Here is a 12,864-nt window from a genome sequence, read left to right as displayed (position 1 = left end):
GCCACGAAGAGAGATTCCAGAATAAAGACATTCATATCATTAAGTATACAGACGCGACAAGGAGGGGGTAGCCACTGCATGTGATGTAAAGGTACAATGACCATGGGTGGCGTTCTGGGGATGACTGACCTCCCCCCACATGACCGGTTGGAAAGCAGCGCCCGCATCCTCGGGCGGGGGATGACAAGCAGCACTGATGGCGGCGCTGCAATGCGCTGCCAACGGCATGGGAGACTTGAAGCGACGCGCACCCAGCAGCAGCAGTGCGCACAACGCCACCCCGAGGAGGATGATAGTCATTAGAATAGCCATCGGAGAAAAGCCACATCCATCGGGGGAGTCATCGTAATCGACCTCCCCAAACACGTTGTACACATTCCAATCGACGGAGTAGAAGCTTTCGGTGAGGAGCCAATGCAGGGCGGCAGACATGACAAACAACGGGGCGCTGTATCGGATCGGCAAGGAGAGGTAGTAGGAGGATCGTTGGTGGACCCGGGGCCAAGAAACGCGGAGAGGCTTGCGCTGCGTCGCATAGTCGTTGTACTCGGCCGTGACCAGCATGCACGATAGCAGGTTCTTGCTGACGAAGTACAAGATGGAAAACACCAGTTGGGGGGAGTTGGTCAAGAGAACCAGGGCTAAGATGTTGCTGGTGCCGAAATATAGCCCGGTTTCGTAGTTCGGACTCCCGAATCCCAGGTACCACTGGTCTTCCAGAGACCATTCTGCTTCGGTGACGAGGGCGTGATACAGCCAGCTGGGCACGCCGATACAGGCGGAGAACCTGGGAAGATTATGTTAGGGTATAAATCCAACTCATTGGGTCGGTAAAGACTGACAGGAAGAGAGCAAGCACCCATCGTTTCCAACTCGCAGCTTGGAACCAGAACTTCCGACCGGACAACTTCCTGGGACGAAGTCCCTCCAACACCCCTTCACTTGGGGAGGTGGAGCTATTCGTGGAGATGTTCACCAAAGCGATGTCCATCGTTCTCTGCGACCGCAGGGAACACAGCCAGCGCCGAAAGATACTCCCACCACTGGGTGCGAGTTCCCAGGGGTCAGGACCATGGGTCATATCTTCCCGCGACATGAGACACCGGTTCTGGGTAGTGAGATCAGGCTGGTTGAGGAACGAGGCGACGGCGTCGCCCACTCGCAGTAAGATCCCTGGACGGTTCGTTCGAGCGGCCAAGAACATACATACAACCTTGACGATATTGCTGACAATCACTACAAGGGCGATCGACGGGCTGAAAAGCAGCTCACATCGTTGGACTGCACGCTTGGCCATGCAGTGGGAAATCGGGATTTGGGGGAACCCATCAGGGTTCTCGTATGCGATGGCAGACGAGTAGAGATTCCAGCTGAGCCCCTGCGCTGTCCACGTATTGTTCGCTATCGCGGTCTTAGCGACCGCAGTCCCTTCGTCATTCGTGTAGTCGTAAATGGAGGTATAACCGTCCATCATCGCGCTAAAGCTGCTTTGGTTCCGGAAAAACCGTCGGTCGGCCACAAAGATCAGGGTAGACTGTTGCGTGTTATATTGCACATCATAGCTATCAAGACACTCTTCGTTGGTCATGTTTGTGAAAGCTCCATTGAAGATCTCGGTGCGAATCGCCTCAGGGGTGCTCCCCACTGCCGCATAGAAGTTGGCCGAATGGTTCGCCTGGACCAGCGACTCGGTCGGAGACAGATCGTCCGGGATCAAAACCATGGCATAGTTGTAGGTTACGATCGAGGCGTATACCACGGAGTTGTAGCTGTATAGACGCAAGTCAGTGCGGGATACGGGAAAGCGTGATTAGGGATAGGGCACGGGCATCATTGACACACAGCATATGGATGGGGGTTGAGCTGAGAAGAAGCAACAGCCACAGGACTTTCCGCTTAGGGTTCATGGTGCGGAAATTGCGCCAGCTCACAACTCCTATATCCAGCCAGCGGCGCTGCTTGTGTTCCCGGTCCACATCCTCGCGGGTGGGGGCTCCCACGCACTGCATGGCATGGCTGCTGGCCGCTAGTAGGGCAGTGGAAAAGAGGTTGATGATGATGTGGATGGCGGTCGCCCAGTGACTGGTTCGATTACAGTGACCGTGGTACAGTCGGAGTCGCGAGAAGCTGTGCGCGGTGGTTCGTTTGGAATAGCCGATTCCCATCGCGATAAGGATAAAGATAAAATTCACACATGCAATCGCCGTGGCAATGTAAGCACAGAGCAAAGCACCTTGCATCCATTCTTGACCCGGTGGGCGCTGAACTCGCGTCGATATCCCACCTCGATTTCTCCTCTGTCTGGTTATACGCTGCCTAGAAAACGAGCGAAATGGACTCCAAGTCAGATAACTTGAACCAGCCACAGACGACCAATTCCGAATTTGGGAGTCTCCCAGATCGGCAGTCTGGACAGACGGACTCTTTTGTCCTCCCCACCGCGCCCCAATAGTCATGATTCCCTATGGGGCCATTAAATCTGACATGACCGACCACCTATTATGTGGGGTAGAGACAAAACCTGGAGACCATCAGGGAGACCATCTGGCTCGAGGGGAGATTTGAACGATTTCTCCCCTCCACTTTTGCTGGTGGGCCACTTTTCCCGTCCTGACTTGTTTAGCGCCAAGTCGGTCGGTACTAAGAATATCGCCGCGTTGCCTCGGAGCCAATCCCGTCACTTCTGCTCCACTTGCAGCTGAGAGCCTGGGACTCTATTCGAGGATGGGCTCGCCCAGGCACAAGCTTGGAACTTACAATGCCAAGACCCCTTCTATCTGGGCTTGTTCTTTGATTGCGTTCTTGGCAGTTGTCCTCGCTCCCCGGGCCGTACGCGGGCCCGGGGTTGAGTCTCGCCTGCCCAAATTATCTGCTCAGTCGCTCAACTGATAAATAAGTGGTTTCCTAAAATATCTCGGACTTCCATACCTATTCAACCTGGTCAGGTCTCTACTTTTCGACAATCTGCCAGTAACCCGTCGGCGTTCCTGAGTGATCCGGCCACGTGATCCAAGGCGATTCACCAGGCTTGTTTACACGCAAAGAACTCAGCTAATTTGACCAACCATCCGACCACCCAGAATCAGGATATCATTCGATATTATCCATCCCTGAGCTTTATCATAATGCTCCCGTTATTTTGGTTGAGTGTCGTGGGCTTCCTCCGAAAGCAAGATATATATCCCCGTCCGTATAGGATTAGGCCAAAGCGCATCAAGATGGATGATCATTGCAAGGCACACCGCGCGTTGATCTGACGTAGTGCTACTTAGGCATACCTCTACAGGGAAACTTACTGATTATAGTCCTCACAATAAATGTTAACCTAGGATGAGGTTTAAGTAAGGCGACAGTCAGGCCATTTGCGCTGCAACGGGACGATTAGGCTGATAACCCAAGGCCGGGCGATGAAAGCCGAGGCTGTGGCCCTGTCTCTCCGTCAGGAGTCCCGTTCGTATACAGGAGGTTGTCTGAAGAAGTCATTGCAATGGAAGCGATCTTGGAAGTTCGTCTTGAGGTAAGATGTGGTGACTTGGATAAATTGCAGACTGCTTGGTGCTAGCTCAAGGTCGCATGGGATGAGGTAAGCCGGCTCTCGAGCACGCAATTCCCGCCTACGCTGAGTACAGTACCTTCCCCAAGGATCCGGGCAAAGATCGCCCCTAGTTTCCATGTCCACGAAGTAGGAGCCCAGCACGCACAGATGTATAGCACACCATTCACGATCACTATTGGTCTTTCTTTCTACGGCGGACACGAAAAGAGGATGCGTCGGTCGCAAATCGAAGGCTTAGCATTTTCAAGTTGCAGCATTGCAGAAGCGAATTTCGGGAGGGCCACCGAGGGCGGGCAAATAAGCTTAATCTGCCCTGAAATTCAGCCAAGCACCTCATCCGAGACTTTCTTAGGCGATCGGTATCGGCCGACAGCTCCAATGCGATGTATACATTGCACACGTATTGGGCCGGAAGACCACATTAGCGAATCCGTTCTCATCCATAGACCCCCAAGTGTAAATCGACTTGATTCACTACCAAGGATAGATCGTCTGTTCATCTCTCGTCATTGCAGTTACCAATGATGTGCTAAACCGCAACATGGGACGTCAAGTCTTCATACCGGTACTGGTGGCTACATATACTTGAAGTAGCCGCAGGTGGTCGTTGCCCAAGCCATACCAACACAACGATCGAAATCACCCACCTTGCTGTGGACATCAGTCACTATGTCTGCTACCGACTCAATCGACCACATCACCACCGAAGCCAAGGGAACCTCATCGGCAGTGGACATAGAGCAACAAGGCTCCCACCATCTGGACGAGTCCAAGCCAGCGAAGTCTCTAGGCGCCGGAGTAGGTTACGCCCGTCATCCAAAAGCTATAGTTCTAACCATCCTGCAGTCGGCTCTCGCCTTGGGCGCATTCGGCACGACATTGACGACGCTGTCGTTGAGCCTGATGGAATGGCGTGGAGTGACCACGACCAACGTCTTTGTTGCCAACTTCTTCTTTATTGCGGCCTTTGGCCTGGTGGTAACGGCCCAGTGGGAACTCTCCATCGGGAATGGATTTGCCTACACTGTGTTTAGTGCATTTGGTGAGTATCATCCCAACCGGACCGGACCCACCACAAGTGCAATATATACTAATCAAGCGAAGGACTCTTCTATGCAGGGTATGGAGCCATTCTGACTCCGGCTTTCGGAATTGAGCAAGCATATGGCGGCGATACTGTGCAGTACAACAATGCGCTAGGGTTCTTCATGATTCTTTGGACGGTCTTCGTGTTTACCTTCCTCATTGCTTCCCTACCCAGCAATCTCGCCTATATTGTCGTGTTCTTCCTGGTGGACCTGGGGTTCTTGACCGTGGCTGCCAGCTACTTTGCCGAGGCGGACGGACACCATGCGGCCTCAATTGCGCTGAAGAAGACCGGAGGAGCGTCGTGCTTTGTGGCCGGGTTAGCCGGGTGGTATATTGTGTGTCATTTACTGTTGCAAGACTCGATTGTGGACTTGCCTTTGGGAGATACGTCACGCTACTTTGGTAGGAAGAAGAGGAAGATGAACTAGTGGTGTGAATCCTGTCTAGTATGGGTAGGATTCTTTGTACTGTACCAATAATGACCCTAGAACGAGCAGGTTCTGGGTCCCTGCCTGCATGCCTCAGGCACTAGGCACTATTCCCCTTTGGGCGGCACGTGCGGGGGGGGGCCGCGGCGTGTGCTTATCGCCGACCGGGGAGATTGTGATTGTTGTTTCTGAGTCCTCCTCTCCTACTCCGTCCGGCTGATGCTTTTCTGTCAACCTGAGCATTCCTCCTCCTCTTCTCCTTGCAGAGGCCACCAATTTGGCGAAATGAAAAACGTTCGCATCACTTCTCTTCCCTCTGATCGCTCACTCGCATCCAAAGGTAAGTGTTCCTGCTTTCTGGATTGTGCCAGCCCAGCCACTGCTGAAGTCTTCCGTCCTGACACGACCACGAATGCCGCAGACTGTCGCCTTTGCACCAAGCGGCGCATCCGATGCGACCGCACTCTCCCTCACTGTCACAAATGCACCTCCCGCAATCTCTCCTGTCCCGGCTTCGACGCCTTTCAGCTGAAATGGACCCAGGCGATTACCCATAAGCCTAGTTCTTCCATCAAAGACACCAGCACAACAGCGGAAAGGTTATCAGATGAGCTGGCGGTCGCAATCCGCCCCGAGGCCGATGCGAAGTCATCGCAAGATGCTCTCTGGCGCGCTCCGTCCCCAACCGGTGATCATATTCTCGTACAACACCACTCGTCGACGGCCTTCTGCGACAAAATGCTCCACTACTTTCACGTTATCGTGGTTCCTCGTTTGACTTGGCTGGATAGTGTGGATAACCCGTGGAGGAAGGCCATTCTTCCACTTACCTGTCGCTCCGCCTCTCTCCGACTGTCGCTCCTTAGCCTTGCAGCCGCTCACCTGTCAGTTACATCCGCCCCTGGCAGCGTACAGGCACTTGTGGCACAGAGAGCCTACCCTGTTCTAAGAAACCGCACTCTCCAGGCTCTGAATCAAGCCATCACCCGCGAAGTCAGTCACCATCCTCGGAAGGATACCGTGGCCGGAGGCGGCGGGTGTTCCGCCCTCACAATCATCCTTGCCACGGCAGTCGCCCTCTGCTACGAAGAGATGTTAATCCCAGAGTCCACAAATTGGAATGTGCACCTGCAAGCGTGCCGTGCGATGATAGAATGGAACCAGTTGCGAAACAGTGGCCGGCAGTCCAACGATGCTTTGTCGAGATTCGTTGTCAAAGAGGTGGAAGATTTCGAGATCTTCAAGAATCTCGTGTCTTTCTCGACGCAGCAACCCAGAACCAAATGCCCCCTGCAGTCAAGGCCCGAAGACCGTCTCTGGGCCTTTACGATTCTGATTAGTGAAATTACCGCAGTCGAGCGTTCCAACTATGAGCTCCATGGCGAGGGGTACGGGCTTGACGAGCACGAGATGGGCATGTGGCGAGAAAGAGTGGAACAAGCTTACAGGCAGGTCTGTGTCACTGCGGCTTCTGCTTCGCGGCATGATGAGGCCACCCGCATCCACTTCAATGCTATGGTGAAAGCTCATTACTATGCTATTCTAATTTATGTTGAACAAGCCCTGGCGCCTCGCGGACATGCAGAGTGGGCCATCACTCTCCACCTGTCCATCCTGTTCCAAGACCTTCAAGGCCTCGTGAAAGACACCTCGCATGTGTTCTCGCATGTACTGTTCTTCCCCCTATTCATTATGGGTACCGAATGTTGGGGCGATGAGCACAGACAAAGCACAATCCAGAGAGCCTTCGTGGAACTAATCGCCGCGACGGGCGCATGGTGTAACCACACTGTACTGCAGTTCTTACGGGCCCTCTGGGCTCGACCGGACTACTGGGGTATGGGGCAATGGATCAGGTATGCTCGGGAGAATGAGAGCGAGATCGGCCCGTTCATGCTTTTCTGAGCGAGCTGCAGCCCCTCAGACCAGACTCATGTGACAGGGTCAACATCCCTGAGCCCACAATCAACACAGCATGAGCAGACGTGGGCCTGGTGTGGTAGCACATAGATCGGGGCAAGTGCTGCAGGGACAGCATATCCGTGCATCAGGACACGCCGCCCCCGCCGATCGCACCGGATGGGGTTGTCCCGATTCAGCCTAAATTGCACGAACCCTGCAGATGTTTCAGTGTGTCTAATCTCCAGAGGTACTGCGGGGTTACGTTAGTCCACCTACCGCAACTCGACATTCTCTCCGGGTAGCTGCGAGAATACGGGCTCATCTTGATGGTATATAAATGATTGATTGGATGTTTCGAAAACCGATGAGATGGCCGCAGCGCTTTGACCTCAATTTGGATCGACAAGAGTCCACAGCATGTCCTGTCGAGCACTCCTACTTCTCTCGCTTGCATGCGCTCATGTGAATGCTGCCCTCGATGGCAGCAGATACATGTGGTTCACCCAACCCGGCCGATGGCCTACCCTGGAAGAAGGGATGCCGATTGGCAATGGTCGAATCGGAGCGACAATCTATGGTGGCGGAGCAGAGGTCGTCGGCATCAATGAGAACTCCATCTGGACGGGGCCCTTTCAGGATCGGACACCACTCAATGCGACGGAAATCGAGCCTGTTGTTCGGGAGCTTCTGCTGAATGGCAACATCACTGAGGGTAACGTCTTGACCATGGCCCAGATGATCCCAATCAACAACTCGCCGCGGGCTTACAGCTACTTTGGCAACGTCAATCTGGACTTCGGCCATCCTGATGTGGACATGTCAAATTATGTCCGTTGGCTTGACACGAAGGAGGGAATTGCCGGGGTAAGCTACAGTATAAACGGGGTGAACTATACGTAAGCTTTTCAACAAGAGGTGCTTCATGCAACTTGTCACTGATACCTGACTTCGCAGCCGAGAGTATGTCGCCAGCTACCCGCAAGGTGTTCTGGTGGCGCGATTTAAGGCCAGCCGACGGGGAGCACTGAACATCAACGCCACAATGACCCGGATCAAGGATATCAAGTCGCTTTCGGCCAATGTGGCCAAAGGCAACAATACCCTTACTCTAATCGGCACCAGTGGACAATCCGAGAGTGAGGATCCAATTGAATGGACGGGCGAAGCTCGCTTCAAATCCGATACAGGTACGTTCATTCTGACAGGCACATACCGTTGCTAACATTCGCAGGAATGTTCAACGTATCCGGTTCCTCTCTACTCATACACAATGCAACAACCCTGGAGATGTATTTCGACGTGGAAACCAACTTCAGATATTCATCACGAGATGCGCGAGAGAAGGAGATGCGCAAGAAGATAAACAATGCTTACACGCTTGGGTATGACGCTGTGAGAGCAGCAGCTGTTGCTGATACCAAATCACTCTTGGACCGGGTGACACTTGACTTAGGCACGTCGCCAAATAGGTGGGCGAGTCTTCCAACCGACCAGCGCATCAGCATTGCCCGCAATACATCTGCCGACGTACAGCTCACTGTGCTAGTGTTCAACTTTGGTCGACACCTACTCGTCGCCTCATCGCGCAATACAGACAATGTGACATCGCTGCCAGCGAACCTACAGGGTATCTGGAATAACTCCACATCGGCTCCGTGGGGAGGCAAATACACCATCAACATCAACATTGAGATGAACTATTGGCCCGCCGGGCCAACTAACTTGATCGAGACGCAGGAACCCTTGTTTGATTTGATGGCATTTGCCGATGTTCGTGGACAGTCATTGGCCAAGCGCATGTATGGCTGTCCTGGCACCGTGTTCCATCACAACTTGGATCTGTGGGGAGACCCTGCGCCAACGGACAACTACACTGCTTCCACCATGTGGCCGATGGGGGCTGCGTGGCTGGCGTGGCACATGATGGATCACTATCGCTTCACCGGGGATACAACATTCCTCCGTGAAGTGGCATATCCGTTCTTCGTTAAAGTTGCTGCGTTCTACGAGTGCTACACCTTCCCCTACCAGGGCTACCAAGTCACGGGGCCATCTCTATCGCCGGAGAATAACTTCTATGTTCCTGCTGATGAGACTGTCGCTGGCGCGGCGCAGAGCGTCGACGTAGCCCCCGCCATGGACAACCAGCTGATGACCGAGGTGTTTCGAAGCCTTTTAGATGCAGCCTCGATCTTAGGGATAAACGGCACAGCCGTGCAGACGGCCAAAGCATTTCTGCCCCTCATCCAGCCCCCGTTGATCGGCTCGTTAGGACAGATCCTGGAGTGGCGCAAGGAGTACAAAGAAAAGGCCATCGGGCAGAAACACCTTTCACCCCTGTGGGCTCTGATGCCCGGTCGGCAATTCAGTCCGCTGTTGAACAGCACCCTTGGGACTGCGGCCGAAGTGCTCCTGGACCGACGTGTTTCCCACGGGTCTGGGACAACCGGCTGGTCTCGGACCTGGCTGATCAATCAGTATGCCCGGGTATTTCGCGGTGATGACGCGTGGGAGCAATTGACCCAATGGTTTGCGGTATACCCCACTCCCTATAACTTGTACAACACCAATGAAGGCCCGGTCGGCCCGTACCAGTTCCAGATTGACGGCAACTTTGGGTTCGTGAGTGGCGTCACGGAGATGCTATTGCAGAGCCATGCCGGGATCACCCATCTGCTGCCGGCTCTGCCATCTGCCTTACCCAAGGGATCAGTGACGGGGTTGGTGGCCAGGGGCAACTTTATAGTTGACATCCAGTGGGAGGCGGGGAAGTTGGTTCATGCGAATATCACCTCGCGTGCTGGTGGGGAGTTGCAGCTGCGGTGTATGAATGGCTCCTCGGTTGCGATTAACGGGCAGGGTTACACGGGGCCGGTCAGGACGAAGGTTGGGGAGACGTATGTTGTCACGCCGGTCTGATACACGCGATGTTTGCTATCAAACAATCACGACTGGGCTCCCCGCACCTAGTTGAACAGCTAATGGCATCGCACCATGTATATGGAACCTTTGTTGTGTTTTGCATAGATATTTAAAATTCCATCGACGGGTGTCCACCATTTAAAATCCGCGGAGACCTATGAAGAAGTCAAGAACTGTGTATTGTCTCGGCCTGATATATGGTTACTGAGTTGATATCAAATGAGATGGACTACCGTGGACTCAATCCGAGCCAGAGACCTATCGGCAAAGGTGGCATGTTCTCTACTCTCCAATGTAGTGCCTCTTATCTCCTCAGCGTATCTTATCATAGCAACTTCCCCTCACGCTCGCCAAGTTAGTTAATGCCGTCACCTCTGGCCGCGTCCTCTCGTGCGGGGAAGATCCCGTCCTATAGCCTCGAGTCTTATCAGCGCGCAGAGTGGTTGGTCACAATCCTCGACCATCATGCAGCCCTTCCCAAACCGTCTTTCTTATCTGGCGTCGGCCAAGGCACGGCACGGTCGGGATGGAGGCATAAATACAGACCTACCGTGGCGCTCCTACGGCTGTTGAACCCCAACCGATGGCCATGGACACACCTACGGTATCCGAAGAGGTTCGCCCTTCGCCGTCCCAATCGAAGCACGACGCAAAGGAAGAGAAGGTTCGAGCAAGCATCCATGACGTCCCGGCCACGTCAGAGGTGGCTCTGCACCCCAAAGCCTCGAAACTATCGGTTGTCCTGATGGTGATCTTTTCCGGGCTCGCCATCGGCTCCGATGGGTTCAACGCATCCATCATCGGCAACCTCGAACTCATCATGGGGGTTATCTATCCCAACGCTCTGACCACGGCTGTCGCGTCGCGGTTGTCGAATGCTTTCATGGTCGGGATGATCATCGGGATGCTGTCGTTTGGCTACATCTCCGACAAGCTGGGCCGCAAGACCGGCGCTGTCCTGACAACTGCCATTCTGGTCGTGGGCATCGCATTGAGTGCTGGGGCCAGTGGAACGAGTCAAGACGGGATGCTGTGGATGTTGATCATTGCCCGGGGGGTTGCGGGGGTGGGTGCTGGCGGGTGAGTATTCCTTGCTTGCAAGCATATCTACTGCGAGGTAACCCTAATGTGGAATATGAGGCGGTAGGGAATACCCCGTAGCCGGCGCCGGCGCAGCCGAAGCAACAGACGAGGAATCCGCCGTTCGAAGCAAGCGCGGCTTCATATTCGCCATGATCGCCGATCTCTCCGCGTCGTTGGGCTTCGCATTCGGCGCCCTGGTTCCCTTGCTGTTGTTGCTGTGTTTCCATCAGCAGGTCCGCCACTACAACGCGGTGTGGCGCATTTCTCTTGCGCTGGGTGCTATCCCGCCGCTGTCAATCTTCTGGTTCCGCTATCGCATGGCGGTCAGCTCGGCGTACAAGAAAAGTGCCATGGTTGAGCAAAGGATACCTTATACACTTGCATTAAGAAAATACTGGCGACCGTTGCTGGGGGTGTGTGGATCGTGGTTCTTGTGAGCAGCCCTAACTTTCTTCACCCATACACATGCTGACGGCGGACACCCACAACAGGTACAATTACATCTCCTACCCCTTCGGGCTCTTTTCGTCCACGATCGTCGGTCGCGTGAACCCAAGCTCGTCCTTGGCCCTGACCATGGCCTGGGGAACGCTGATCAACTGCTTCTACATCCCGGGCGCCTTCATCGGCGGATTCCTGTCGGACAGAATTGGTCGCCGCAAGACGATGGCGCTGGGCTTCCTGCTCCAAGCGATCCTGGGTTTCATCCTCGGCGGCGCACTGAAGTACATCGAGAGCTCCCTTCCCCTCTTTATTGTGTTGTATGGCGTCTTCCTGACGCTCGGGGAGGTCGGCCCCGGTTCCACGATTGTGCTGACTGCAAGCGAGAGTTTCCCCACGGCGTTGCGCGGACACGGGGTCGGATTTGCCGCGGCGTGGAGCAAGGCCGGCGCGGCTATCGGAACGCAGGTATTCAAGCCGATCCTAGCCAGCTGGAGCGACGACGAGTTCCATGGGACTCAGGCGGTGTTCCTTATTGGGTCCGGGTTTGCGGTGGTTGGGGCCTTGCTCGCGTGGTTTGTGCTGGAGGATCCCAGCGCGGAGCTGGATAATGGGGATCAGGAATGGAAGGACTATATGGCTGCCAACGGGTATGGGCATGTGCAGTGGGGGGTTGCGGCTGCGCATCGGGATGGGCTCGAGACGAAAGCCGTTTGATTTGAATGCAATGCGGCCTTGTTTTCATCCTTGGGGGCAGCCGCAGTAGCAGCAGCAGCATTCGGGGGGAGAACCCCCAGACCCCCCTTCTTTTCACCTTTCCAAACACAGCATCACGCAGCGGCAGATTCGCCCTGCCTAAGGATAGATGTTCCTCAGCAAACTTGGGATAGGGCTTCGCCTCTTGCTCAGGGAAGAATTACTGACAGTTTCTACCATGCATCAAGCGAATAAACTAATACTTGACGAAGTTGCAGTGCTTCACTCCGATGAGATAAACAAGACTCTGATTGTAGAACCATTCCTGACATAGGGAAGGTGTCGGTAAACCAGGCCACGTGATCTCGAACAATTCCCAGGCGAGTTGGCCACGCAGAGAATTTAGCAAGTTGAAAAGTCCAACCACTAAGCAATAAACATATTGTATCCTAACACCCATCCTCATAAAATTGCTACAGAACGGGCCCCTATCAATTCAAGCGATTGTGTTGGTAGGCATCCCGCCAAGGCCGACTATCGAACTCCTCGGCCCAATTTGCCCTACTTGCTTCCAGCTCCAGTCTCCAGCCCACGCCACGTTATGACTCTAGCTCAACTGAGTAATTATTATTCACCAGACTCAGAGTAGCTCCACCGGTTCCTGAGAAGAAGGGTCTATACGAACTTGCATCGGAGCAGGATTGGACGAGGTGGAGTCCTGAGATTTTTCCAGACACGATGGCCTCC

The 12,864-nt window shown here is 54.2% G+C and overlaps 4 protein-coding genes across 4 annotated transcripts; 3 read left to right on the top strand and 1 right to left on the bottom strand.

Moving 5' to 3' along the window:
• Positions 1–39: 39 nt before the first annotated feature.
• On the bottom strand, positions 40–2,240 carry BO72DRAFT_466459 (uncharacterized protein; the record flags this gene model as incomplete). The annotated part of the gene is made up of 3 exons (XM_040946771.1): positions 40–787; positions 843–1,769; positions 1,843–2,240. 3 exons carry the CDS (start codon positions 2,238–2,240, stop codon positions 40–42), a joined length of 2,073 nt encoding a protein of 690 aa, XP_040804303.1.
• Positions 2,241–4,225: 1,985 nt separating this feature from the next.
• BO72DRAFT_493637 (uncharacterized protein) lies at positions 4,226–6,978 on the top strand (the record flags this gene model as incomplete). Its single annotated transcript, XM_040948400.1, has 4 exons — positions 4,226–4,354; positions 4,403–4,598; positions 4,661–5,047; positions 5,495–6,978. The coding sequence occupies 4 exons, from the start codon at positions 4,226–4,228 to the stop codon at positions 6,976–6,978; spliced, it is 2,196 nt and encodes a 731-aa protein (XP_040804302.1).
• Positions 6,979–7,392: 414 nt separating this feature from the next.
• BO72DRAFT_493636 (glycoside hydrolase family 95 protein) lies at positions 7,393–9,894 on the top strand (the record flags this gene model as incomplete). The annotated part of the gene is made up of 3 exons (XM_040948399.1): positions 7,393–7,871; positions 7,930–8,162; positions 8,207–9,894. The coding sequence occupies 3 exons, from the start codon at positions 7,393–7,395 to the stop codon at positions 9,892–9,894; spliced, it is 2,400 nt and encodes a 799-aa protein (XP_040804301.1).
• Positions 9,895–10,479: 585 nt separating this feature from the next.
• BO72DRAFT_503264 (major facilitator superfamily transporter) lies at positions 10,480–12,138 on the top strand (the record flags this gene model as incomplete). Its single annotated transcript, XM_040949108.1, has 3 exons — positions 10,480–10,977; positions 11,045–11,413; positions 11,472–12,138. Coding segments are annotated over 3 exons (1,534 nt in total), but the record flags the coding sequence as incomplete, so codon positions are not given.
• Between the last annotated feature and the right edge of the window lie 726 nt (positions 12,139–12,864).

This window comes from Aspergillus fijiensis (assembly GCF_003184825.1).
Source record: "Aspergillus fijiensis CBS 313.89 unplaced genomic scaffold BO72scaffold_10, whole genome shotgun sequence".
In the NCBI taxonomy this organism is placed as follows: Eukaryota; Fungi; Ascomycota; class Eurotiomycetes; order Eurotiales; family Aspergillaceae; genus Aspergillus; species Aspergillus fijiensis.
The sequence above is the reverse complement of the archived record's forward strand: the minus strand, read 5'-3'. Positions and strand labels throughout refer to the sequence as shown.